Source organism: Ostrinia furnacalis, unplaced genomic scaffold (assembly GCF_004193835.3).
Source record: "Ostrinia furnacalis isolate ACB-3 unplaced genomic scaffold, ASM419383v2 OfSCF7182, whole genome shotgun sequence".
NCBI classification, from domain to species: domain Eukaryota; kingdom Metazoa; phylum Arthropoda; class Insecta; order Lepidoptera; family Crambidae; genus Ostrinia; species Ostrinia furnacalis.
Genome location: NW_021137421.1, coordinates 851105 through 875665, shown reverse-complemented (window position 1 = coordinate 875665; position 24561 = coordinate 851105). Strand labels below are relative to the sequence as shown.

Here is a 24561-nt window from a genome sequence, read left to right as displayed (position 1 = left end):
AGGAGGAGTTCCAAATTAAGGTTCGACTTCCCTCCATTGCAAAGCGGATGACAGGTGACAAACAAAGGTTTAAAGCCTTTAAGAAATATCGCAATTCGCAGTGTCTAAAGTCCGCCTGCACGCCGCCGCCGCCGCCGCCGCCGCCGACACCGCCGCGCCGCTCGCCGTGCTGGCGCACCATAAGGTAGGAAAAACCTTATTATTTACAGCAGTAACAACTACCGAAATATCGCAGTGTCTGAAGTCAAAAGTCTTTGACCAGTGTGTGTTGCCAGTGATGGTGTATGGATCTGAAACGTGGTCGCTTACTATGGGCCTCATAAGAAGACTCAAGGTCACCCAAAGGGCGATGAAGCGTGCTACGCTCGGAGTTTCCCTGCGCGATCGAATCAGAAACGAGGAGATACGTAGGAAAACCAAAGTGACTGTCTGCAGAATCGCTGGGGCACATAGCACGATAGAGCTGATGGCCGCTGGGGCAGGAAAGTTCTTGAGTGACGGAGCCGAAAGACGTAGCGCGGGCAGGCCTCCCACTATGTGAACCTGCTTAGAATTGCATAAAAAAAATATCGCTTCGTGATATTTTATTGTAATAATATTAACTTTCTTTTTAATCCTGTCAAAAGAACTCGAACTAACCGCTAAGACACAGAAGCTGTCCTACGATTGATGACTGAAAGAGAAATCAAAATAAATTCGTTATAGTGAATCTTGTTATTTGGTAGGAATGCAGGATTTATTTACGTCTTTGCCTAGGCGCAGACCACCGACTTTTAGTTGGGCCCGATTCTATTTTGTATGAAAATCAGTGTAATGTGCGCACTTCCATACATGCCCATACTGATTAACTGCCCGACTAAACTATCGGCCAACTAAAAATAGGTTGTCTGTGCCTAGCTTTGTTTAGGCTGGTTTTAGAATCACGCTGACGCACGCTGACCGTCAGCGCTGACAACCGAAGGCTGGTTTTAAGGCTTGATTTCCTTTTAGGCTGACATCGGTGACCTACGTCAGCGGCGCTCACGATTACAACTAGTTCTATGTAATCATCTGCCGCTGACGACGGCGTTGCAGTGCGGTGCTTCATAGAACATTGTGTTTATTCGTACGCTCGACCGATGTACGCGACCGACGTCAGCGTAAGAGGAAATCAACCTTAAAGTCACGCTGACGCACGCTGACCGTCAGCGCTGACAACCGAAGGCTGGTTTTAGAGTCACGCTGACCGTCAGCGCTGACAGCCGAAATGTATGAAGCGTCGGCGCCGAGCGATCAGCGTCGCTCATGAACGTATTCAATTACATACCTACATTGAGATTTGTCAGCGCCGACGATCAGCGAGCGGTCAGTGCGATTCTAAAACCAGCCTTAGTTTTTTGTTTTCACGCGTTTTATTTCTCGTTTAGGGAGTGAACCCGGCCACAACATATTTGGCGGCGGAGCGCGCAGCTGAAAACCTAGTGGGCGCGCTACAGGCGGCGGGCGAAGCCTCCGAGGGGGCGGAGCCCGAGACGGCGGGGACGGAGCGAGCCCGCGCCGCCGCCGCCGCGCACGCCGCCGTGCAACTTGCCGCCGACATGCCGGCTTTGACCGACATGCTGCTGGAGTGAGTACCTTACTGTTGTTGTTGTTCCTTAACTTCCAACTCCTCCTATGTTGATGAAATGTCATCACTTCTTCTCTTCTCCTATGAGAAGAAGTGATGACATTTATTAACGACTAGCTTTTGCCCGCGGTTTCACCCGCGTGAAATTTAGTATGTCACAGATCGTCATAAATTATAGCCTATAATATGTTAATCTGGGTTATAAACAGTAATACTGTAAAGTTTCAACAAAATCCGTTCAGAAGTTTTTGCGTGAAAGAGTAACAAACATCCAGACATCATGACATCCAAACTTTCGCATTTATAATATTATAAGTAGGATAGCAGCCCGACGCGAAGTACCGTATTTGTGGTGTCAAGCCCCAGAAGGGGGAGAATTGACTATTAGAAGAGACATGGATCAGAGAAATTTGTAGGGAATCAAGCAAAGCGCCCGGGGAAAAGAGCCCAGAGCAAGTACCCGCGCGCTCTCCCGAGATTCGGTTCGTACGCCGTGAGGCAGGAAGAACCATGGCTGGTGGTGGGTCCTATGTTCGATGTTAACACCCGTATTCACAAACGATGCTTGCCTAAGTGAAGCAGCAAATAGAACGCACAGCGCTGAATAGAGATGTGCGATTGATTCGTAATCGTATGTGACCCTGTGCGTCCACACGCACTGTGAGACCTCATAGTAATGTTTGTGAATACGGGCATAAAATAGATAAAATTACATAGCTTAAGATTTCCGCTTAGTGACGCTGGCATAAGGACCCAACCACACTACCTGCGTCCAGTAGCGTGTAGTACCCAACCACACCTGCCCCCAGTACGTGGTTGGGTGTTTATGTCGGCGTCATTAAGTGGAAATCTTAAGCTAAGTAATTTTATCTTTTTAATATCTAAATATGGTTTGGGATAGGGCTAGCGATAATGTAATTTTATCGCCAAAATGCCCCTATGTGGGCCTACCCCCTTCCTCTTGGAAAGGGGGGGGGCTTAATGAGGGTTTTCGCGATGGAAGGATCCGCCAGATGGCGATACGTGGACGCGGGGTCCAGATGCTGCGTGATTGGTTATTTTTGACATGACATTGACAGATATGTCAAAATCCACCAATCACGCAGCGGTCGGACCCCACGTCCGCGTCCCGCCGTCTGGCGGATTTTTCAATCGCGAAAACCCTCATTGTTTAAATTTATTATTTATGTGATACTAATATGATGAATGTTGTCGACAGCCTGCACCACGCGTGGGACAGCGGCGCACGGCGCCTCACGCGGCAACCGGCGCTGGCGCACCACGCACACGGTCAGTACATTTTTACTTGAAGGACTAGTCTTATCTGTAGCTAAAGAGGGAGAATGTGCGTGTGGACTGAGTGATCTTTTCAAAAACCTTATACTCTACCTATATTATATTTTGGGGGCCACCAAGATACAGGCTGTGCCTAGTTTGGGGCCCACTGTTATTGATAATACATCCTGCTTTTTTTACTTTTATTGTTATCTAGCTTTTATTCTTTTGTAATGCAAAATATAACCTGTGCCTATTTAATTTTGGCTTATTCCACTATTCCCCGTTGACAATCCCCGTCAACGGGGATTAGTGAACTTTTTGTTCACGCCAAATGCCGAATTTGAGCTTATAATGGGGAATAATGAACTAAAAAGTTCATTAATCCCCGTTATATTAGGATTTTATTTTTAAAGTAAAGTAATAGTGAACAAAAAGTTCACTAATCCCCGTTGACGGGGATTGTCAACGGGGAATAGTGGAATAAGCCTTAATTCTTTTTCCATTTTTTCATGTCCATAGAAAAATTAAAGTTATAGTTTTTATAGACATATTATTAAGCCTTAATTTCCTCTTAAGCTGATGTCTGTGATCGACGATCTGCCGCTGACAATAGCGGCTGTGCGGAGCTTCTTACAACTAGTGTACCTATATTCGGCAAGAGGAAATCAAGCCTTAAGGCCATTCACTTCTGATGTCAGCGTGACATGCTAATTTTGGAACATCTTGTTAATTTGAAAATTATAAATAACTTTAAAAAAATCGAACTGCCTAAGGCGGGAATTGAACCCAGGATCTTTCGCTTGCCGGGTCGCCCGTCTTAGGCAGTTCGATTTTTTCAAGTTATTTATAATTTTCAAATTAGTTTGAGATGCAACTCATAAAGCTAAAAATTAAATAACTATCCTGCATGTATTTAAAATAAAAAAATAAAATAAATATCTTTGGACATTTTACACTGCGCTTCTAGCAAAGCTTGTACTATGGGTACTAAACAACGGATATAAACATACTCAAATACTTTTTTTTTTTGTAAATACATACTTATTATTACATAGAAAACACCCAGTTCAATACAAACAAATAAATATGTTCATGCACACAAATGTTTGTACTGTGCGGGAATCGAACCCGCTACCTCCGCAATAGTAGTCCGTTTCGAACCACTACACCAAACGGCCGACGTATTATTTATATTTATGTAGGATAAAATGTGTCAGTTCGTTGCTGTACTTAAAAGACAAATCTGAACTCCCTCAGGATCATCTACAGCGGCGTGGCCCTCGACCAGTACCAGTGGGCCCGGAGGGCCCGGGGGGCCAGCTGGGGGCCGCAGCGCAACAGGCGCCGGGGTATGGCGCCGCGTGCGCCTTAAGCTGGAGGGACGCGAGCGCGATGCGGCGCGCCGCGCCATGCCGCAAGAACAGGTAACTTAAGCTACTAACACCAGGAATCTGTATCTCTAGCATGAGCAACTGTCGTCTTCGAATCGTTTGCGTATTCGACAAAATTCGATATTCAACTTTCGAATTAAACGATAACGTGTAAATTTTTAAGTTTCGTGCAATCATTTCTCATACTAAGTTCATTTTACGACACGTTCACAAGGGCACTGTTGTAGTTTTCGTACTAAATCTTTTGATGGCGATTCGAATACGCAAACGATTCGAACTAGAAAGTTTTTCGTGCTAACTGTACTGAAATAATTTGGTCTTCACTTTACTTCGTAGACTGAAACTTTTAAGTAGGGTTCTCCCTGCCATTTTTGGCATGGCTCACCCACCGATAACTGTGTGCGGGCCCACCGAGTGAGCGACCTACACCGGTTGGAAATTCCTTGGCGTTCAGGCCGTACACCGGATCTACAGGAGTCGCAGCAGTGATAATGGTCCTGTATTCCCGTCTACATATTAGTTACAAAATTTGTCGATTAACATTCGTTCGTATTCGGCAGGTGGAGTACATAATATCGGAAGCGATCAGCGCAGAGAACCTGTGCCTGATGTACGAGGGCTGGATGGCGTGGGTATGAAGCGCCCGCGGGACCCTCCTGAGGGACCGGACCCACACGACGCCCCGCCCATGGCGCGCGGCGAGCAGCGCCCGGCGCTCGACGACTCGGCCTGCTGACGGTTTAGATTACTTCTCGATCGATGTGTCTCTTTGTTTAAATTCGAAGACGCACGTCCGTCTTCGCAGTGGAGGCCCGACGCGAGCACCCGCGGGCCGCAGACACGATCGGGACTGCCGCGGACGAAACGCGCCGCGGCAGGCCGGCCAGCTTCACGATCCCAGTCGTCAAGGACGACGACACCCGGACGCGTCGACTCGTTAGATTCGTCGATGTCGACGAAAGTCGACGGTAGTGGCGGTCATCGATTAATATATTTCGTGCATGTTCTGAACCGACTCCGCTTCGCATCGAGGCGCCCGACCGAGTCCGAGATCAGTGTTTCGCTGTAAGTTTCGATTCCCATAACGTCAATAGCAGTAAGTGCCCCCGACCGGCACCCTAGATTAGTCAGTTCGGTGTTGACGGAGCACCGAACCCGTCGCTCTCTCGAACAGCGTTCGCGCCGCGAACGTTCGTCCCGCCCACCTCGGACGATAGCGTAATCGCATAAACGTATTTTATAGTAGTCGTATTGTATTTTAGTTCGAACTCGTTCGCTGTGAATTTTTTGTCACCATCTATTGACACTGACGATCGCTGAAAATGACGATTCTTAGTTCTGATTTTAGAAGATCTTTTACCAGGTGTTTGTACGAGGATAACATGCAAAGAATTTGCAGAAAATAAGTTCTTTTCCATTATTATGTATCACATATTTACCCGCATAACCCTATCGTATGAATGTAGTGTGTGTGAGCCGAATTGTCTATCCCATCGCTTCGTAAGATTGTGACGGTGAACGTGTCCTTTGTCCACTTGACTTCAAGCGATCGCATCTAGCTTGCTAACCTATAACAGGATACTTTCACCGAGAATGTTTGTATGTATCGCTTCATTTTAATAGTAATAAATGGTGTATGTCAAATGAACTTTCATTTCTACCCTCAAACAAAAAAAATCTAATGGATTCGTCATTTATTTATTTACATTATCATTTATCTGTAGGATAGAATCTGAAGATAAAACATATAATTTATAATTGATTATATCGCAGGATTTACGCTAATTATAAATACATAAAGTAAAAAATACTATTCCTTCCTCTAACGAGCGGAAGTGCCGCCATTTTAATAAAGCAAAACGACAAGACTACCTGCCATTTACGTGCTGCAGCATTGGTAGACTAAAACACAGACAAGCAGCGACCAATGAGGGCTATCCTTTTTATACTTAAAAGTTGGCACCACTGGCGATTGACATAACTCTACAGTGGCGCCAACTGGTAAGCACTAAAAGATTAACCCTCAGCAATAATGGCGCCACAGATAAAGCCTCCAAACGTGATGCTTTTACAAAATGGACGGCAGTTCGCTTTTGACTGCGCGAGAGCAGTATGGCGCTTCCAAGTTCTTCCTCCGCCAATGTGTCAACATAGCCCAGAACCTTATACCCTATGAAAGACTAGCCACCAACAATAAAATTAAAAACAATAATTTTGTAGACCATATAACAAGAACCATTTTAAAATTTAAACATTCCTCACAAAAATTATGTATGTTTTTGTCATCAGTACGCTACTTTCTCTCGTTAACATTGTTAAAGACGTCTGTTGCTTAGATTTTAACACGTATAATACTCAAGCATTACCTTTGTCCAGCTGATTTTAGTATGCAAAACGAAATATCGTTGCTCTGAATAACATCTTTGCTTATGAACCTCAGTCAGGTCCGTAAAAATCCACTGGCTTCAGGTATTGCTGCATACGACTATTCATGCCGCGGCATATTATTTACATTTAGAAAACTTGAGAAATTGTGTAACAAACAATTATAAGGTGAAACATGATGCAACTCATTCCAAGTGCGACATATAAGTTGCCAAGTTACAAAGTACGTGGTTGAAATACAGAAACTATACACAAGACTCGACATCCCTTAACAATACTTCATCCCCCAGGAACTAAGGACACGGCACCTTACATTAAACCGCCCGACGGGCTATCACAATAAAAGCTATTTACATAATGAGAAATATCGATGATGTCGCCGGTGCGTTGAGCGTTATCCTGCTACCGACAGATTATTATCATTTATTGAAATCGGTTTTCCTTGATGTAGCGACACCATGTGTTCTCTGAATGCTTACTAAGGTCCGCTCACCAGTACCTCTAGCATGAACAACTTTCGCCTTCGAATCGTTTGCGTATTCGACAAAATTCGATACTCAACCATCGAATTAAACGATAACATTACAATTTTGATTCTCATAATAAGTTTCGTGCAACCAATTCTCATACAAAGTTCACTTTCCGACACGTTCACAAGGGCGCTGTTGTAGTTTTCGTACTAAATCTTTTGATGGCGATTCGAATACGCAAACGATCCGAACTCGAAAGTTTTTCGTGCTAGCCGTACAGTTAGCGTCACTGTCGAGTAAGTTTCTGACACTCGCCAGTGGCGCCATCTACAGAAACTCATTGGCAGGTTACCGCTCAACGCAAGGCATATATAATAATATAATCCAGTACTTTCTTTATATTCTAATAATATAGCTATTTTACATGATCTGTAAATCCCATGAGAAAGTACATAAATATGAATACCTTTAAAGACTAAACTAATAAAATGCAGATACGAATTAAATAGAAGTTGGCATTAGAAATGTCATTAAAACGTGTTTTGACAGGCAATCTTTAGTCTTCATCCGAGATTATAGATGACCTACACTGAACTGTCCCACCAAACTCATTGACAGGGGGGCGCCACCATCGTTCAACTACAGTTTCCAACATGGCAAAAATCGGAACCAGCGCTCCAGTATTGACGGTGGCGCCCCCCTGTCAATGTCACGGGTGGGACAGTTCAGTGTATTGGGTCTATACAATGAAATTAAACATTCCTAATTAAGACAATTTTGTTTTATATCAATGTATGCAAACATGTTGCACAATTTTATTTAAAAATGTGGCTATGGCAAATACACTTCTATCAATATTTATTGTGCTTGTAATATTAATGATCCATAATTTAATATCTAAATGAAGCTTTATGAACAGCGTAACCCTCAACGACTACATAATATCTTCAGTAACGTAACTATGCGGCAGCCAACGGGATGTGGTACTAGTTTAACTGAGAAGAGATTATGTATGTACCTACGACTTTTTCACTGTTTCTTAAGCTAAGCTACGTAACTGGTATGCATACATAAGAAATTTAACCGAGGCACTATTAACAAAATTGCGTAACATTGGCAGTTTAGAAACCCGTTGACATCTGTGATATTGTAAAACATTGATTACCTATATTTTGAGGCAGTTACATTTGGGGTATTATTGAGGCTGTTAAAGCTGTTTATTAAGTTTTAAAACTATCTGTAGTTCGTTTAAGAAACCGAGTCGTACGCACGGCCACACTGTTAACTATCCATTTCCGTTTTTGCTCTCGCTCTAATCAAATGGCGATTCTTTGCGATAGAACGAGACGACATGACAGGCAATGGATAGTTAACACTGTTGTCGATGGTACGTGGCGACGATGAATACGAGCAATCTGAGATTTTGTTAACTCGGTGTTACAGGTTCAGCGCTGAACCCGGTCTGCGCTATGAGAGCGGCACTGGAACCCGCTTCTGAGGCTCAAACGTCAGCGACACTTCAGTACTTCTTGAATGAACAACTTTTGTCTTCGAATCGTTTGCGTATTCGACAAAATTCGATACTTAACCTTCGAATGAGGGTTTTCGCGATTGAAAAATCCGCCAGATGGCAATACGTAGACGCGAGGTCCAAATGCTACATGATTGGTTATTTTTGACATGACATTGACAGATATGTCAAAATCCACCAATCATGCAGCATTTGGACCTCCCGTCTACGTATTATCATCTGGCGGATTTTTCAATCGCGAAAACCCTTATTAAACGATAACGTGTCAATTTTGATTCTCAAAATAAGTTTCGTGCAACCATTTCTCATACTAAGTTCGCTTTACGACACGTTCACAAGGGCGCTGTTGTAGTTTTCGTACTAAATTTTTGATGGCGATTCGAATACGCAAACGATTCGAACTCGAAAGTTTTTCTTGCCAGCCGTACTGATCTGTACGCTCGGTCACGTCATAATAATTACGTCAACGTCACCCCGTGCCGCTCCCATATCTCATGCACAGACGTGAGTCAAGCACTAAAGCCCGGTCTGTGAGCACGTAGAATTTTGTCCAATGACCCCTAGCTACCCATCCTTATCGTGCTTGTTATCGCGCTCGCACACTCACTGCGGGCGCCCGTCGCACAGTCGCAACAGCAATATAATTACGCGCGAGCGACGGACGGACACGGACCAGACTATAGAACCATAGTTAATGGCTGTTTGGAGATCTCAAAACCGGCTGTATGCCTGCATGGGCGGGGCTGGTGGGCGGTTCTTCTCTTCTCAGCACTTGCCAAATGTTGGTCTCGAAGCGCTGGTAGGGTAAAAAGATTATGAGACATGTAGAAGCTCCTTAAGAGCAAAATGACGATTTGTAAGAACTACACTCAACATCAAATAAACCGCACCTTCCGCGACGCGTACTTTAAAGATTTTCGTCCGACACAATCATGGTACCCCAACAATATTGGTGTTATTTGAAAGCCCAATAAATATCCTTAAATAAAAATACATTTCATTTCTAAATAAATGATTAACATATACCATAAATGTGACTTGAAAATAGACCTCACTTTGGGCTCACCTCTGGGATCAATTAGACCAATTTTTATGGTTATAAAACCAAATAAAGATCTCACGTGTCCTCTTTAACAGATGGATAGCGATTAATCCCAACTTAAGGCTTGGTATTTCTTCTAAAGTAGGTATTTCGCGCTGTCAAAATCTGCGCGCGCAATTCTTCGCCGAAAACAGCGCGTCAAAGAGCTCCCGCCACAATTTCCAGCTACACAGTATAGAAATACGCAGTTGGTTAAGTTAGGTCGACTTCCTTCCCTTCAAGCGTCACACGAACAATTCGAAAGGGTAATTTGACGGTGTTTGGGGAATTCTAGGAATAAATACAGAGTCTCCTCATTGAGATTGAGACATTTCAATTTGAGATTTCACTTGACATTGAACAAAATCTGAAATGGATTTTTCAAACACTTGTAAAAATAAAAAGTAATTAAATCAAAGGCACTAAGTAGTATTGATATCAACTTCGAAGAAAATGACTGCCAAAATTACTTTCTACCCGTTCCACACGTCTTTCATGAATTATATTAAGGTATTGTTAAACTAAATTTCAAGTAGATTGAACCAAGGAATCACTTTGTCCCATACAAACTTTGCCCCCTTTTTTCACCCCCTTCATTTCATGACCCCATTTCGGAAAATCTTTTCTTATGAGATGCCTACGTCATAAAAAGAACACACCTTCCAACTTTCAGGTCTCTACGATATCCGTCAGTCATTTAGGACAAAGCATTTTTATTAGTTGTTCAAAACTCTATCGTTCCAGGTATGTCATTGACAGGAGGGCGCTACNCTTAACAGTTTTATAGTCATAAAAAATGGCTATAGCGTAACCTATTTTTTGAAGAAGTGACTCTGGATCCTTGTAAAGACACATTTTTGGGGTAAAAACCTTTCCATTAATGAAATGAAGTTTAGAACTAGGCTTTCAAATGGTACCAATGTTGGTGGGAAGTGGGGATGCATACGTTTGATAAGTGCTTGTCGCGGGAGGTGCGATTTATTTGATGCCGAGTGTATTTATTAGTCGATTTGTTTTGCACGTCCAGGCACTCTTTCAAGAGGGAGATTTGCGACTTATTAGGTAAATGAAAACTCACGCACACTCACACACACACACACACACACACACACACACACACACAACCTGCATGCAAGCCTATGTTTCTTTTTTTTGCCCCTTTGACTGTTTTTTACGAGATTGTAATAATATATAGAATCCATTATTGGCTGTAAGAACAAAAATACCTGTTTGTATTATTATTATAAAGAGCTGTGGTTTTCTGAATAAAGAAAAATAAAATAAAAGAAATAAAATAAACAAATAAAGAAATTTTGACTTTGACTTTGACTTTGCTACCTGGCGATGGGCGGCTACCTGGCCTGCTGTCTCAGCGTGACTAGGTCGGCGAGCTGCGCCTTGTAGAGCGCGGTGACGTCGGCGAGGTCGAGGCGCGCCTCGCTCAGTTGCTCCTCCTTCTCGCCGTACATCTGTAGTAGCGCGTCGTACTGCTCCTGCAGGCTCTGTGGATCGATGACGTCACCGTTACTCAAGAAACGACCTGCGCTACAAGTTGCTGGCGCCCGCTACTCGCACCCGTCAAGGAGTGGACGCTGTCAGCTGCCCTTATTAATGGCATATTTGGTATTCGTCTGAGCGTCTGAGCGCGACTCCTCTCCGCTCGTGTTTGTTGCAACTGTGCAATGCATATAAAGACCCGTCGCGACGCATTGTTGTCCTTGGTCCTCCACGCACAGCGCCGTCGAAAAAAGAACGAGACCTGGACTCGCAGAAAAAAAATAAAAATAAATATCCTTGGACATTTTACACTTCGCTTCTAGTCCCAAACTAAGCAAAGCTTGTACTATGGGTACTAGACAACGGATATAAACATACTTAAATACTTTTTTTTTAGGCCTCAGCCTCGAACTTAGCGGGCAGCGGGGCGGGAGCGGCGGCGGCGCTGGAGCGGGGCGGGCAACGCAGACCCGTTCTCGAAACAAGCGGGCAGCTCGCGCGGCGCTTTAGCGGCGAAGTGTTGTGTTCGGGGTTGTGTTGTCGAGATATTTGTTTTTATTCGCAAACGAAATGTCTGAACAACGGCAACAATCTTATTTCGATTCAAATTTATTCCTAACGCTCGATTTATTGCGGGCAAAAGAAGGAGTGCGCTGCCCGCTCGTTGCCCGCTCCCTCGCCGCTGCCCGCTCGTTGCCCGCTGCCGCCCCGCTGCCGCGCCGCTGTTTTCGAGAACCGGTCTATTTGATTTTACGCATAAGATCCTGCCGCTCCCGCGCCGCCGCCGCCGCCGCCCCGCTGCCCGCTAAGTTCGAGGCTGAGGCCTAAGTACTACGTACAGAAAGTTTTCTTCGCAAAGGTATGAAGTAATTTATACTAATCTGTGACGAATTGAGTTACACGCGGGCGAAACCGCGGGCAAAAGCTATTATATTTTAAATAAAACCGTAACCGTATTTTTATGTCACAATATTGAAAATGACTTGCCAGAGTTAAAAAATGTCAAACGGCTCGGGAGCGCAAATCTCACACTTTACGACTAGAACTACGTTACAAATTCCAAATTTTTATTGCTCCATGTTGGTATACATTCTTATGCCTCGCAGTAATCGACACACAAAATGATGATGATTAAAGTAAAGTATTTTATTTGCCAACAAAAGAATTACAGTTTGTTTATCTAGCGGCTGCTGCACTAATGCATGCAATACTTATTCGTAATTAATTATAAGCGCTTGCTTCTGGTAGCTCTTAAGATATTTTGAATGATAAATAAATAATACATAACTCACCATAGGCCACATGGAGGCAGAAAAGGTGTCGGAAGAAACGGAGTGCGGCGGCGACACGTCCCCGCGAGACGTTATTTGCTCCTGCAATTGCAATACAACTCGTTATCAATTATAAATATTAACTCTTAACTACGTCACATACATCGCACGAAAATAACAGTAATAATCATGGTAACGGTATGCCTGAAGTTGTTATTTTTATTGCCTTATAAAAACTGTCAAAACGAGATTCCCATAGATTTTGTAGCCTGTGACGTCACTATTTTGCAACCAAAAATTTAAATTTACAGGTAATTTAAAATTAAAGTTTTATAAACCAGAACGAAGTCTTTTAAAAAAAAATCTTTAGAATTATTTGAGAACGGTGTCAAATGCCCAATCACTTGAAATATAAATTACTTGACACTGGCTAAACTGTGCCAAACACACGAAGCCAAAGCCCGAATTCTATTAATATTATAAATGCGAAAGTTTGTATGGATATCTGGATATTTGTTACTCTTTCACGCAAAAACTACAGAACGAATTTTGATGAAAATTTACAGTATTATTGTTTACTAGCGGCCGCCCGCGACTTCGTACGCGTGGATCCCGTTTTACCCCCTTCATCTATCTTACGCGGTTTAGATTTTTTCATACAAATGTTTTTTCCAGCTAACTCCCGTTCCCGTTGGAATTTTGCAATATCCTGTTGTAACTAAGCTTTAAGTTTACTAAGGTACCTGCATGCCAAATTTCAAGAGTCTATCTTACGCGGTTTAGATTTTTTCATACAAATGTTTTTTCCCACTAACTCCCGTTCCCATGGGAATTCTGCAATATCCTGTTGTAACTAAGCTTTAAGTTTACTAAGGTACCTGCATGCCAAATTTCAAGCGTCTAACTTAAGCGGTTTAGATTTTTCGTACAAAAGGATTTTCCCGCTAATTCCCGGTCCCGTGGGAATTCCTAAGTATCCTATAACCTGCCCAGGAGTATGAAGAATAATTGTACCAAGTTTCGTTTAGTAAACTTAAAGCTTAGTTACAACAGGATATTGCAAAATTCCCACGGGAACGGGAGTTAGCGGGAAAAAACATTTGTATGAAAAAATCTTAACCGTGTAAGATAGATGAAGGGGGTAAAACGGGATCCACGCGTACGAAGTCGCGGGCGGCAGCTAGTTAATAATAAAAAAGATAGTACCTGCAGGATGGAGTTCCGCTTCCTCTCAGTATCCAGCGCCGCTCGCTCGGCGTCCAGCGCTTGCTGCGCCGCCGCCAGCAGTCCATGCAGTTCTGAACTTGTCGCTTCCTTCTCGCACAGAACCCTGTCCAGCTCGGACGATTTGCTGGAAATAAGCGTACATTCTTTAAACTTTACAAAGGGTTGTCTACAAAATGGGTGGTCTTCAGAAACTTTTAGTTACTTCGACCTCTTACTTTTTCTACTGGTGTTAATTGCGTGTTACGTTTTAGACCTGAGTCACATCTTTATCTTTACGTTTATTGTCACGAGAATTCGTCACGTGACAAAGTGTGCGCGGGTGCAGTGCATCGGTGCTGTCTTTCTAGAAACAGTTTTGGTTTCTGGAACTCGCTCAGTGCAACTTTAGGGCGGTCATAAAATATAATTGGTATGAATTTTTCTAGTAAGCCCTTCTTCCGCGATGTCCACCCTCAAAAGGGATGTGCCCGCCTCCCTAATCTACAATGAAAGACTTATCACTCACTTGGTCAGTTCCTCCTCCAGCTTAGTGACTCTGTTGAGCAGTTGCTGTGCGTGCGCGGTCACGGCATCGAGGCGCGCCTGTGCGTCCTGTAGTAAGCCTTCTGCCGCAGCCAGGCGAAGTAGACTTCGCCCTCTTTCCGTATCTGCTCTCGCTAAGGATGTCTCCACCTCTACAGAGCATACATTAGTAGAATATTACTCACTTAGCCAGTTCCTCTTCCAGCTTAGTGACCCTATTGAGCAGTTGCTGTGCGTGCGCGGTGACGGCGTCGAGGTGCGCTTGCGNAAATAAAATAAAAGAAATAAAATAAACAAATAAAGAAATTTTGACTTTGACTTTGACTTTGCTACCTGGCGATGGGCGGCTACCTGGCCTGCTGTCTCAGCGTGACTAGGTCGGCGAGCTGCGCCTTGTAGAGCGCGGTGACGTCGGCGAGGTCGAGGCGCGCCTCGCTCAGTTGCTCCTCCTTCTCGCCGTACATCTGTAGTAGCGCGTCGTACTGCTCCTGCAGGCTCTGTGGATCGATGACGTCACCGTTACTCAAGAAACGACCTGCGCTACAAGTTGCTGGCGCCCGCTACTCGCACCCGTCAAGGAGTGGACGCTGTCAGCTGCCCTTATTAATGGCATATTTGGTATTCGTCTGAGCGTCTGAGCGCGACTCCTCTCCGCTCGTGTTTGTTGCAACTGTGCAATGCATATAAAGACCCGTCGCGACGCATTGTTGTCCTTGGTCCTCCACGCACAGCGCCGTCGAAAAAAGAACGAGACCTGGACTCGCAGAAAAAAAATAAAAATAAATATCCTTGGACATTTTACACTTCGCTTCTAGTCCCAAACTAAGCAAAGCTTGTACTATGGGTACTAGACAACGGATATAAACATACTTAAATACTTTTTTTTTTGTAAATACATACATATTATACATAGAAAACACCCAGTCCAATACAAACAAATATGTTCATGCACACAAATGTTTGTACTGTGCGGGAATCGAACCCGCTACCTCCGGAATAGTTGTCCGTTTCGAACCACTACACCAAACGGCCGACTACCAGAAGCTAGGAGAATCTTTCTAACGCACCTGGTAGTCATCTAACCGCGCCTGCAGCGCCGCTAGACTGTCACAAGCTCTGCTCCATTCAGCTCGTGCTTGATGCAGCTGCGCCGTCAACGCACGCAAGGAGCCGTCGCGCCTGGTGAGCGCGTCTTCAACGCCCAGCGCGGCCGACAGAAGAATGAGACTTGGACTGACGGAAGGTAGGAGGAATGCCGCACCTGGTAGTTATCAAGGCGCGCCTGGTGCAATTACGCGGTCAATGCGCATAGGGAGCCGTTGCGGCTTGCCTTCTACGCTTAGTGCCGCTAACAGAAGAATGATATCTCGACTGACGGAAGAAGAATCCTCCTGACGCACCTGGTAGTCATCAAGCCGCGCCTGCAGCGCCGCAAGACTGTTACAAGCGCGGCTTCTCTCCGCTCTTGCTTGGTGCAGCTGTGCCGTCAGCGCACGCAAGGAGCCGTCGCGGATTGTAACCGCATCCTTCACTATCAGGGAACTAGGATATTCCTTCTAACACACCTGGTAGTCATCCAAACGCGCCTGCAACGCCGCAAGACTTGCAGACGCGACTCTTCTCGGCTCGTACTTAGTGCAGCCATGCAATGCATGTAAAGGCCCCATCGCGGCGCGGCGCATCGGCATTTTCCACGCCCAGTGCCTCGAAAGAAGAAAGAGACCTAGACTGACGGAAGGTAGGAGAATCCTTTTGACGCACCTGGTAGTCATCAAGCCGTGCTTGCAGCGCTGCAAGACTGTCGCAAGCACGGCTCCTCTCCGCTCGTGCTTGGTGCAGCTGGGCCGTCAACGCACGTAAGGAGCCGTCGCGCCTGGTGAGCGCGTCTTCAACACCCAGCGCGGCCGACAGAAGAATGAGACTTGGACTGACGGAAGGTAGGAACAATGTCGCACCTGATAGTCATCTAACCGCGCCTGCAGCGCCGCGAGGCTGTCACAAGCCGTCGCGGAGTAAGGAGTCGTCGCAGCGCATCGGTATCTTTCATGCTCAGCGCCGCCGAAAGAAGAAAGGGTCTGATACTGAGTACTGATACTCCTGACGCACCTGATAGTCATCCAACTGCGCCTGCAATGCCGCAAGACTGTCACAAGCGCGGCTCCTCTCAGCTCGTGCTTGGTGCAGCTGTGCCGTCAACGCACGCAAGGAGCCGTCGCGGCGGGTGAGCGCGTCTTCAACGCCCAGCGCGGCCGACAGCGAAGCAGCTGCGCCTGCGCCCGTCGGCGTGATAGACCCCTCGTCCTGGAATATGAGAGACGAATGTTAAGCCTCGTTCGCACCGGTCGAGTAATTTAGCCGAGTGGTGAGCTATTTAGTAGCTAAACCACATAATAATAATAAGAAGTGTAATATTTGTATTATAAGTAGGTAGTTCTGAATAATAATGATAAGTATATTTTGCGAATGTCTCTGTAATACGAACCAGTTCAAATATAGATTTGGAACACAACGGACGTCTCGTTCCATCTACCTTCTACAAGCCCTACACGGACACCGTACACTTTAAGGCCTCAGCCTCGAACTTAGCGGGCAGCGGGGCGGGAGCGGCGGCGGCGCTGGAGCGGGGCGGGCAACGCAGACCCGTTCTCGAAACAAGCGGGCAGCTCGCGCGGCGCTTTAGCGGCGAAGTGTTGTGTTCGGGGTTGTGTTGTCGAGATATTTGTTTTTATTCGCAAACGAAATGTCTGAACAACGGCAACAATCTTATTTCGATTCAAATTTATTCCTAACGCTCGATTTATTGCGGGCAAAAGAAGGAGTGCGCTGCCCGCTCGTTGCCCGCTCCCTCGCCGCTGCCCGCTCGTTGCCCGCTGCCGCCCCGCTGCCGCGCCGCTGTTTTCGAGAACCGGTCTATTTGATTTTACGCATAAGATCCTGCCGCTCCCGCGCCGCCGCCGCCGCCGCCCCGCTGCCCGCTAAGTTCGAGGCTGAGGCCTTGTTGTAACTAAGCTTTAAGTTTACTAAGGTACCTGCATGCCAAATTTCAAGCGTCTAACTTAAGCGGTTTAGATTTTTCGTACAAAAGGATTTTCCCGCTAATTCCCGGTCCCGTGGGAATTCCTAAGTATCCTATAACCTGCCCAGGAGTATGAAGAATAATTGTACCAAGTTTCGTTAAAATCCGTCAAGTGGTTTTTGTTTCTATAAGGAACATACAGACAGACAGACAGACAGACAGACAGACAAAAATTTTACTGATTGCATTTTTGGCATCAGTATCGATCACTAATCACCCCCTGATAGTTATTTTGAAAATATATTTCATGTACAGAATTGACCTCTCTACAGATTTATTATAAGTATAGATAACCCATAATAACATATAGGCTATAATTTATGACGATCTGTGACAAACATGAATATTAGGAACAAAATGTCAAAAGCGCAAAATGTCAAATCCTGTTTTAATTTTGTTGATTAGTTTAACCGCTGAGTTACTAAAATAAAGTATTAGTTAGGTTTAAAGTTAGGTTAGGTTTAAGATTTTTATGGATTTGTCATTTTGCGCCTAAAGCAACTAAATTTCACGCGAGTCAAAATAACGAAAACTGTATCTTTGTAAAAAAAAAACTTTACTTTCGTACTTCACAATAATAATGTTACAATTGTTATAAAAGTACTGTGCTATGGCTAAGGCTGCTGTTGTTGTAGTTGGATGAATAATGAACGAAGAATGACCACGGATCGTGGTTGTAGCTCCTATTTATAGGAGGTTTGCGGCAGCGCCCTGTTTGTGGAATCTTCCAGTGAAGTCCACGGTGTTATGGTTTTAATAACAACGTCTTTGTTCTTATTTTTTATGTCTACATTGTTGTGAATGGGTTGACTCGCGGGTGAAGCCGCGGGAGAAGCTAGTAAAGAATAAAAAAGAGCGTACCTGCAATATGGAGTTCCGCTTCCTCTCAGTATCCAGCGCCGCTCGCTCGGCGTCCAGCGCTTGCTGCGCCGCCGCCAGCAGTCCATGCAGTTCTGAACTTGTCGCTTCCTTCTCGCACAGAACCCTGTCCAGCTCGGACGATTTGCTGGAAATAAGCGTACATTCTTTAAACTTTTTCAGCGCCACGTCAAATACAGAAGCCAGCACTCTGACGCCACGCTTAAATAACCATTGTATTCATTACTAGCTTTCCGCCGGCGGCTTCGACCGCGTGGAATTTTGTCTGTCACAAAAAAACAATCACCGTTTAGACCTACCCTGGACTACGACAAACATTTTAAAACCAAAATCAGCTCAATCGGCCCAGTTCTCGAGTTTTAATCAGACTAACGAACATCAATTCATTTTTATTTATTAGAAGATAGATTATTCAGTTTACATAATACTCAATTAGCCTATTACTGACATCATTTTAAGGCGGATTAATCCGTCGTTGGCGGTCAACTTGATGTACGGATGTATCCGTCATTGGCGTTGAAAAGGTTAAGCTTCACAACAAAGGGTTTTCTACAAAATGTGTGTTGTCTTCATAAACTTTTAGCAACCTCTTTCTTTTTCTACTGATGTTAGTTGATGTTATGTCTTAAGATCATAGCAGACTTATCAACTCGTAAAGGGATCAACACCGTATCGCCTTTCACACGCTGCCAATCGCAAGGCGAGGCGTTTATATTACAGTGCGGACAAGTGTGCGTTGCAATATGGAGTTTCATATAAAGAATACTCACTGCCTCAAGTTGATACGGTTACGATCCCTTTCCGGGTTGATATTGTGCGGCGACCTTTAGACTTGAGTTCTCTGTATCTGTTTTGGCGTTTCGTCACGTGATAAAGTGTACGCGGGCGCAGTGCACCGGTGCTAACGGTGATCTGCCTTTCTAAAAACAGTCCTGGATTCTGTAACTCGCTTATTGTAATCTTAGAGTGGTCATATAATACACTGTGCGGGCGCAATGAAAGCATCTAAGAGCGCCTACACATCCTCTAGTAAGTTCTTCTTCAGCGATATTCATCCTCAAAAGGGATATCTCCGCCTTCACAACCTACAGTAGTAGATGTCACTTACTTGGCCAGCTCCTCTTCCAGCTTAGTGACTCTATTCAACAATTGCTGTGCGTGCGCGGTGACGGCGTCCAGGCGAGTCTGCGCGTCCTGTAGCAAGCCCTTCGCCGCAGCCAGGTAAGGTAGACTTCGCCCTCCTTTTGGGAGTATCTGCCTTTGTTAAGAGTCTCTGCCTCCACAACCTACAGTAATAGATATCACTTACTTGGCTAGTTCTTCCTCCAGTTTAGTGGCCCTATTCAGCAGTTGCTGTGCGTGCGCGGTGACGGCGTCGAGGCGCGCTTGCACATCCTATAGTAAGCCCTCGGCTGAGGGTTCCGCCGTCTTCTCCCATGATATTGTTCTTCGCAAGGAATGAGTCCGCCTTCCTAATCTACAATGGAAGATATCACTCACTTGGCTAGTTCTTCCTCTAATTTAGTGACTTTATGGAGCAGCTGCTGCGCGCGGCTAGTGATGGCATCCAGACGCGCCTGCGTATCCTGTAGTAAATCCTTGGCTGAGGGTTCCGCCGTCTTCTTCCGCGATATCCTCCTTCAAAAGGGATGTGTCTGGCTTTCTAATCTACAATGAAAGACTTATCACTCACTTGGCCAGCTCCTCCTCCAGTTTAGTGACCCTGTTCAACAACTGCTGTGCGTGCGCGGTGACGGCGTCCAGGCGAGCCTGTGCGTCCTGTAGCAAGCCTTCCGCCGCAGCCAGGTGAGGTAAACTTCGCCTTCCTTTTGAAGCATGGAGAATCTGCCTTCGCTAAGAGTCTTTGAGCAGTTGCGCCGTGTGGTGACGGCAGAGTAGAATACATTTGTCACCAACTCCAACTCTTCCCGCGGGTGTCGTAAGAGGCGACTTAGGGACACTACACATCAAACAGAGAACGGGCAGCAGCGCTCTCTGAAAAACATCAATATTTTAAACTGCGATCTCCAACCCGCCTGCCAAGCGTGGGGATTATGGCAATACCCTCCACTATAGTGAAGGAGGCTCATAGTCCAGCAGTGGACTGTAAAGGGCTGTTTATGATGAAGAGTCTTTGCTTCCACAACTTACGGTAGTAGATGTGACTTACTTGGCCAGTTCCTCTTCCAGTTTAGTGATCCTATTCAACAACTGCTGTGCGTGCGCAGTAACGGCGTTTAGGCGCGCCTGCGCGTCCTGTAGCAAGCCTTCCACCGAGGCCAGATGAGGTAGACTTCGCCTTCCTTTTGGAGCATGGAGAATCTGCCTTCGCTAAGTCTCTGCCTTCACAACCTACAGTAGTAAATATCACTCACTTGGCTAGCTCCTCCTCCAGCTTAGTGACCCTATTCAACAGCTGCTGTGCGTGCGCGGTGACGGCGTCCAGGCGAGCCTGTGCGTCCTGTAGCAAGCCTTCTGCCGCGGCCAGGCGAGAGGTAGCCGCCGCCGCCTCCTCACGAGACACCCGCTCGCGCTCCACCGCCTTGGCTAAAGACGTCTCCGCTTCCGCTGGAAACGGTGAAACATACGATTTTTATCTACACTCGCGAGCAAAAGTATGGAATCAAAAAACATGCGAAAAAGTATGCGAAAACATGTAAATGGTGTATAGTTTCTTAAGCAGTGGTTAATCTATTATTGTTTCACTGTATGTTTTCCAAACAAAATAAAATATAAAATATATAAAATATCACCCCATTAGGTTCGAGTGATTTTTTTTTCTTTATTAGGGTAAAAAACAATCANATTTTGTTGCCAGAGTTTTTAATTTTGCCAGAGTTTTTAATGTTGAATACAATGTTGCTTAAGAAATCGAATTGCAAAAAATCAGTAAATTCAACATCAGCATCATTTACCACAGCTTACTTACATAATATTATAACATGAGTCATTGAGAGTGATAAAAACTGCAACAGACTTTACTTAGAAATTATTAGAACTAAATGACTAAGAAAAATAAAAAATGGTACCAGTTTCAGGGTTATGTTATAGTTTAGCTTAACACTGTAGATACGATAATCATTGAGTTCTTCAAATCATTCGGAACAAAACACAAGATGGTGATTCCATACTTTTGCTCGTAAGTATATTAGTTTAGCCAAAAAAAAAAGGTAGCGTTGTCTCCGTATTCAGCTAAACCCGGCTAAAGCTATACAAGACATATACGGGGTAAGTGGAGGTGGTCGTCATCAACCGTGAACAGTGCCGGATTAAGCCAGCGCGGGGCCTGTAGCAAATTTCTATCAAGGGGCCCTTGGTTTGCTTTGGGTTCTCAAGTTTAGGGTATTAAATGAAACAAAACTGTTACAAATGAACTTTTCTTGATTTAATGTGGGCAAAGGACAATGACCAAAAATGTATGGAGTGTGGTCCAAATGTCCACCACTAACGAGACCTATGTAGTAAAATAATCTACTAAATACTGATTCATTATAACCAAACCGCAATCAAAAATATGCTGTCAGTAAAAAGTTATGACTGAATGAAAAGTCATGTTTTTTACCTTTTCATCCGAAAAATGTTCTTGATATCATTGTATCCATTGCACATTTTGGACTAATCTACGCATGTTGTGTCATGTCGCATATGGCGCGGGGTTATAGAAGAATTTAATTATATCATAAACTAGNCAATGTGTCGAGGTCTAGATTGGCCGGAGGATAAGTTTCACGTCTTAAATGATAATATGGTGAGACTTCGGGGCTTAATTACATGCGCCACTTGGTCAGCCAAGCAGCTGACTTTGCAACAGTCTAGTCACTTTAAGATCACAGTTACATTTGAGGAATGCCGCAGCTGTCTGGTGTCTGGGCAGTGCCGGATTAAGCCAGCGCGGGGCCTGTAGCAAATTTCTATCAAGGGGCCCTTGGTTTGCTTTGGGTTCTCAAGTTTAGGGTATTAAATGAAACAAAACTGTTACAAATGAACTTTTCTTGATTTAATGTGGGCAAATTTAGAGATAACACTTTCAATATCAACTTCTTTAAGCAAATCATGCTCTATATTCAACAAAGTAAGATTATTAAGACGTTCTTGTCCCATCGTGTTCCTTAATTCATTTTTAATACGTTTTAATGTTGAAAAAGAACGTTCGCCACTGCAGTTAGTGATCATGAAAGACATGTAAATGCGCAAGGCAATTTCTAAGTTTGGAAAACACGATTCTAAAGAATTATTTATTAAAAGTTTATAAAATTGCTGCTCCAGAGGCTCCGGATTCTTGCTGTAAATAACAGTAGCCACATCAGAGCCCCGATTACGGTAATTTTTAACGTCTCCAATCCAGACACGCTTCTTGATTCTGCGATACGATTGGTCGTTCAACAGCGTACGTCAGCTGTTTTGACCAATCGTATCGCAGAATCGATGAAGCGCGTCTGGATTGGAAACGTTAAAAGTTACCGTAATCGGGGCTCTGTTTTCAGCTCTGCAAACTGCACTAATTCGCGGCTAGTTCAGTGATTCGTCCCACAACAGGTTCGTCCCACTGGGACGAAACACTGAATTCAAAAAATATATATATTTTTCGTTCTGGATTCGTCCCATTTAATTAATTCTTTAAAATAATGAGATTTAGTAACGTCAGAAAGTCATAGAAATAAAAGAAAACATGAATGTTAACAATGTCTGTATTTAAAAGGAAATCAACATAGAAAATCTTGACTACTCGTATTAATCAGAAATCAAAAATCAAAATCAAATAATGTATTATCAATGATTTTAATTTTTTTTAATTAAAAATTTATGCTGATCTATGAGTAGGTATATTTGTGTTGATTTTCCTTTAAATACAGATATTATTAACAAATTCATGTTTTATTTTATTTCATTGACTTTCTGACGGTACTAAATCTTATTATGTTAAAGGATAAATTAAATGGGACGAATCCAGAACGAAAAATATATATTTTTTTGAATTTAGTGTTTCGTCCCAGTGGGACGAACGTGTTGTGGGACGAATCACTGAACTAGCCTAATTCGCGGCTCACCTAGGCTGTTCTCCAAATCATCTTCGTAAGCACTGACCATACTTAAGGATTTTTCCAAAATCTCTTCTGGTGTAAGAGATTTTAATTGTCGAAATACTTCAAAAACACTAGTAATCTTATGATATTATGCTTTCATACGTTTAGTTAAAGCAGACAGTACGTTATCAATAATGACAATAAACACCTGAACTTCGAAACGTTGCAGTTGTCCAGGTGTTTGATTTTCAACAAAGTCGTCGAGTGTAGTAGAGCCGCTGAAATGGTCGTACTTTGTATTTCGCTTGATTCGTCTTGATGTCTGTTGCTGGTATTAAATGTATAACTATAGAAAAAAAATAAAAATCTGGCCGCTTGAAGGGTAGAAAATATGTGGTATAGAGCTAGTCTAAATACATATACCGATTATAATTAAACATTAGAACATTCACGTTAAAAAGTTCGTAAAATACCTACCTACTTATTTTTATGATTTAACGTAATGAAATTGAGTTTTAGATTTTCAAGTGAAAAGTAAAGCATAGCCTAAGCGCTTCGCGTTTAAGGCATGTAAGATATTTTACGCTCCTATCTAAATTAATATTTTTTTATTTCGGTCAGATAGGCGTTGGAGCGCGGGGCCCCCAAATTCGCGGGGCCCGTAGCATTTGCTACTTTTGCTACGTGGCTAATCCGGCACTGACCGTGAAGTTTTAACAGAGTAGAAAAGGCAGTAAAAGCGGCTGACCGAATATGCGCAGATTAGACCTTCTTAACCCGTCTTCCTGAATCAGGGCCGTCTTTAACCTACTAGGGGCCCTGGGCACTTACGGATCAAGGGGGCCCTTGTCATCTACAAAAAGGTCTTTTGAGCAGACGGGGGGCCCTGGGCATGTGCCCAAAGTGCCCAGTGGGTAAGAGGGGCCTGTCCTGAATCCATTCGCTTCTGGTAAATTAGTGAAGGTCGTGGTCCCGCAGCGAAGACTGAGTGTTCTGATAACATATCGCCATATGACACACGAGACATAAGAATAAACTTGCTGTTCCATCATTTAGGTTGCATAAGATAGGTAATTCATTCTTGGGGAAATGTATTACCATATTTAACAAAATACCACGCAACCTTGTCGAATTGCCAATAAACAAATTTAAGATACATATAAAAAATACCCTTATGTCCAAAGGGTACTTCAAGGTTCGAGACTATATTGATGACAAGGATGCGTGGTCAGTTCAGTCTGCACATATTTGATGTACTTAAATTTGACTATTCTTACCGTTAGATAATTCCTGGCAATAAGTGGTGACTGAGTTTGTTCCGGC

At 44.1% G+C, this 24561-nt stretch overlaps 2 protein-coding genes across 2 annotated transcripts in view; one reads left to right on the top strand and one right to left on the bottom strand.

Moving 5' to 3' along the window:
• Positions 1-147: 147 nt before the first annotated feature.
• On the top strand, positions 148-5919 carry LOC114363649 (serine/threonine-protein kinase Smg1-like). The gene is made up of 5 exons (XM_028319444.1): positions 148-184; positions 1407-1606; positions 2826-2896; positions 4142-4308; positions 4836-5919. The coding sequence occupies exons 2-5, from the start codon at positions 1578-1580 to the stop codon at positions 4911-4913; spliced, it is 345 nt and encodes a 114-aa protein (XP_028175245.1). The 5' UTR covers positions 148-184; positions 1407-1577; the 3' UTR covers positions 4914-5919.
• Positions 5920-9366: 3447 nt separating this feature from the next.
• Positions 9367-24561, bottom strand: part of Tmf (TATA element modulatory factor) — a 28851-nt gene continuing 13656 nt past the window's right edge. The window contains exons 6-11 of the mRNA XM_028319419.1: positions 20590-20782; positions 18197-18341; positions 16387-16560; positions 15327-15347; positions 14593-14756; positions 9367-9457 (exon numbers count right to left, since the gene is read on the bottom strand). Of these exons, the coding sequence (XP_028175220.1) occupies positions 14607-14756; positions 15327-15347; positions 16387-16560; positions 18197-18341; positions 20590-20782 (683 nt within the window). The 3' untranslated portion in view covers positions 9367-9457; positions 14593-14606. The remainder of the gene's footprint in view (positions 9458-14592; positions 14757-15326; positions 15348-16386; positions 16561-18196; positions 18342-20589; positions 20783-24561) is intronic.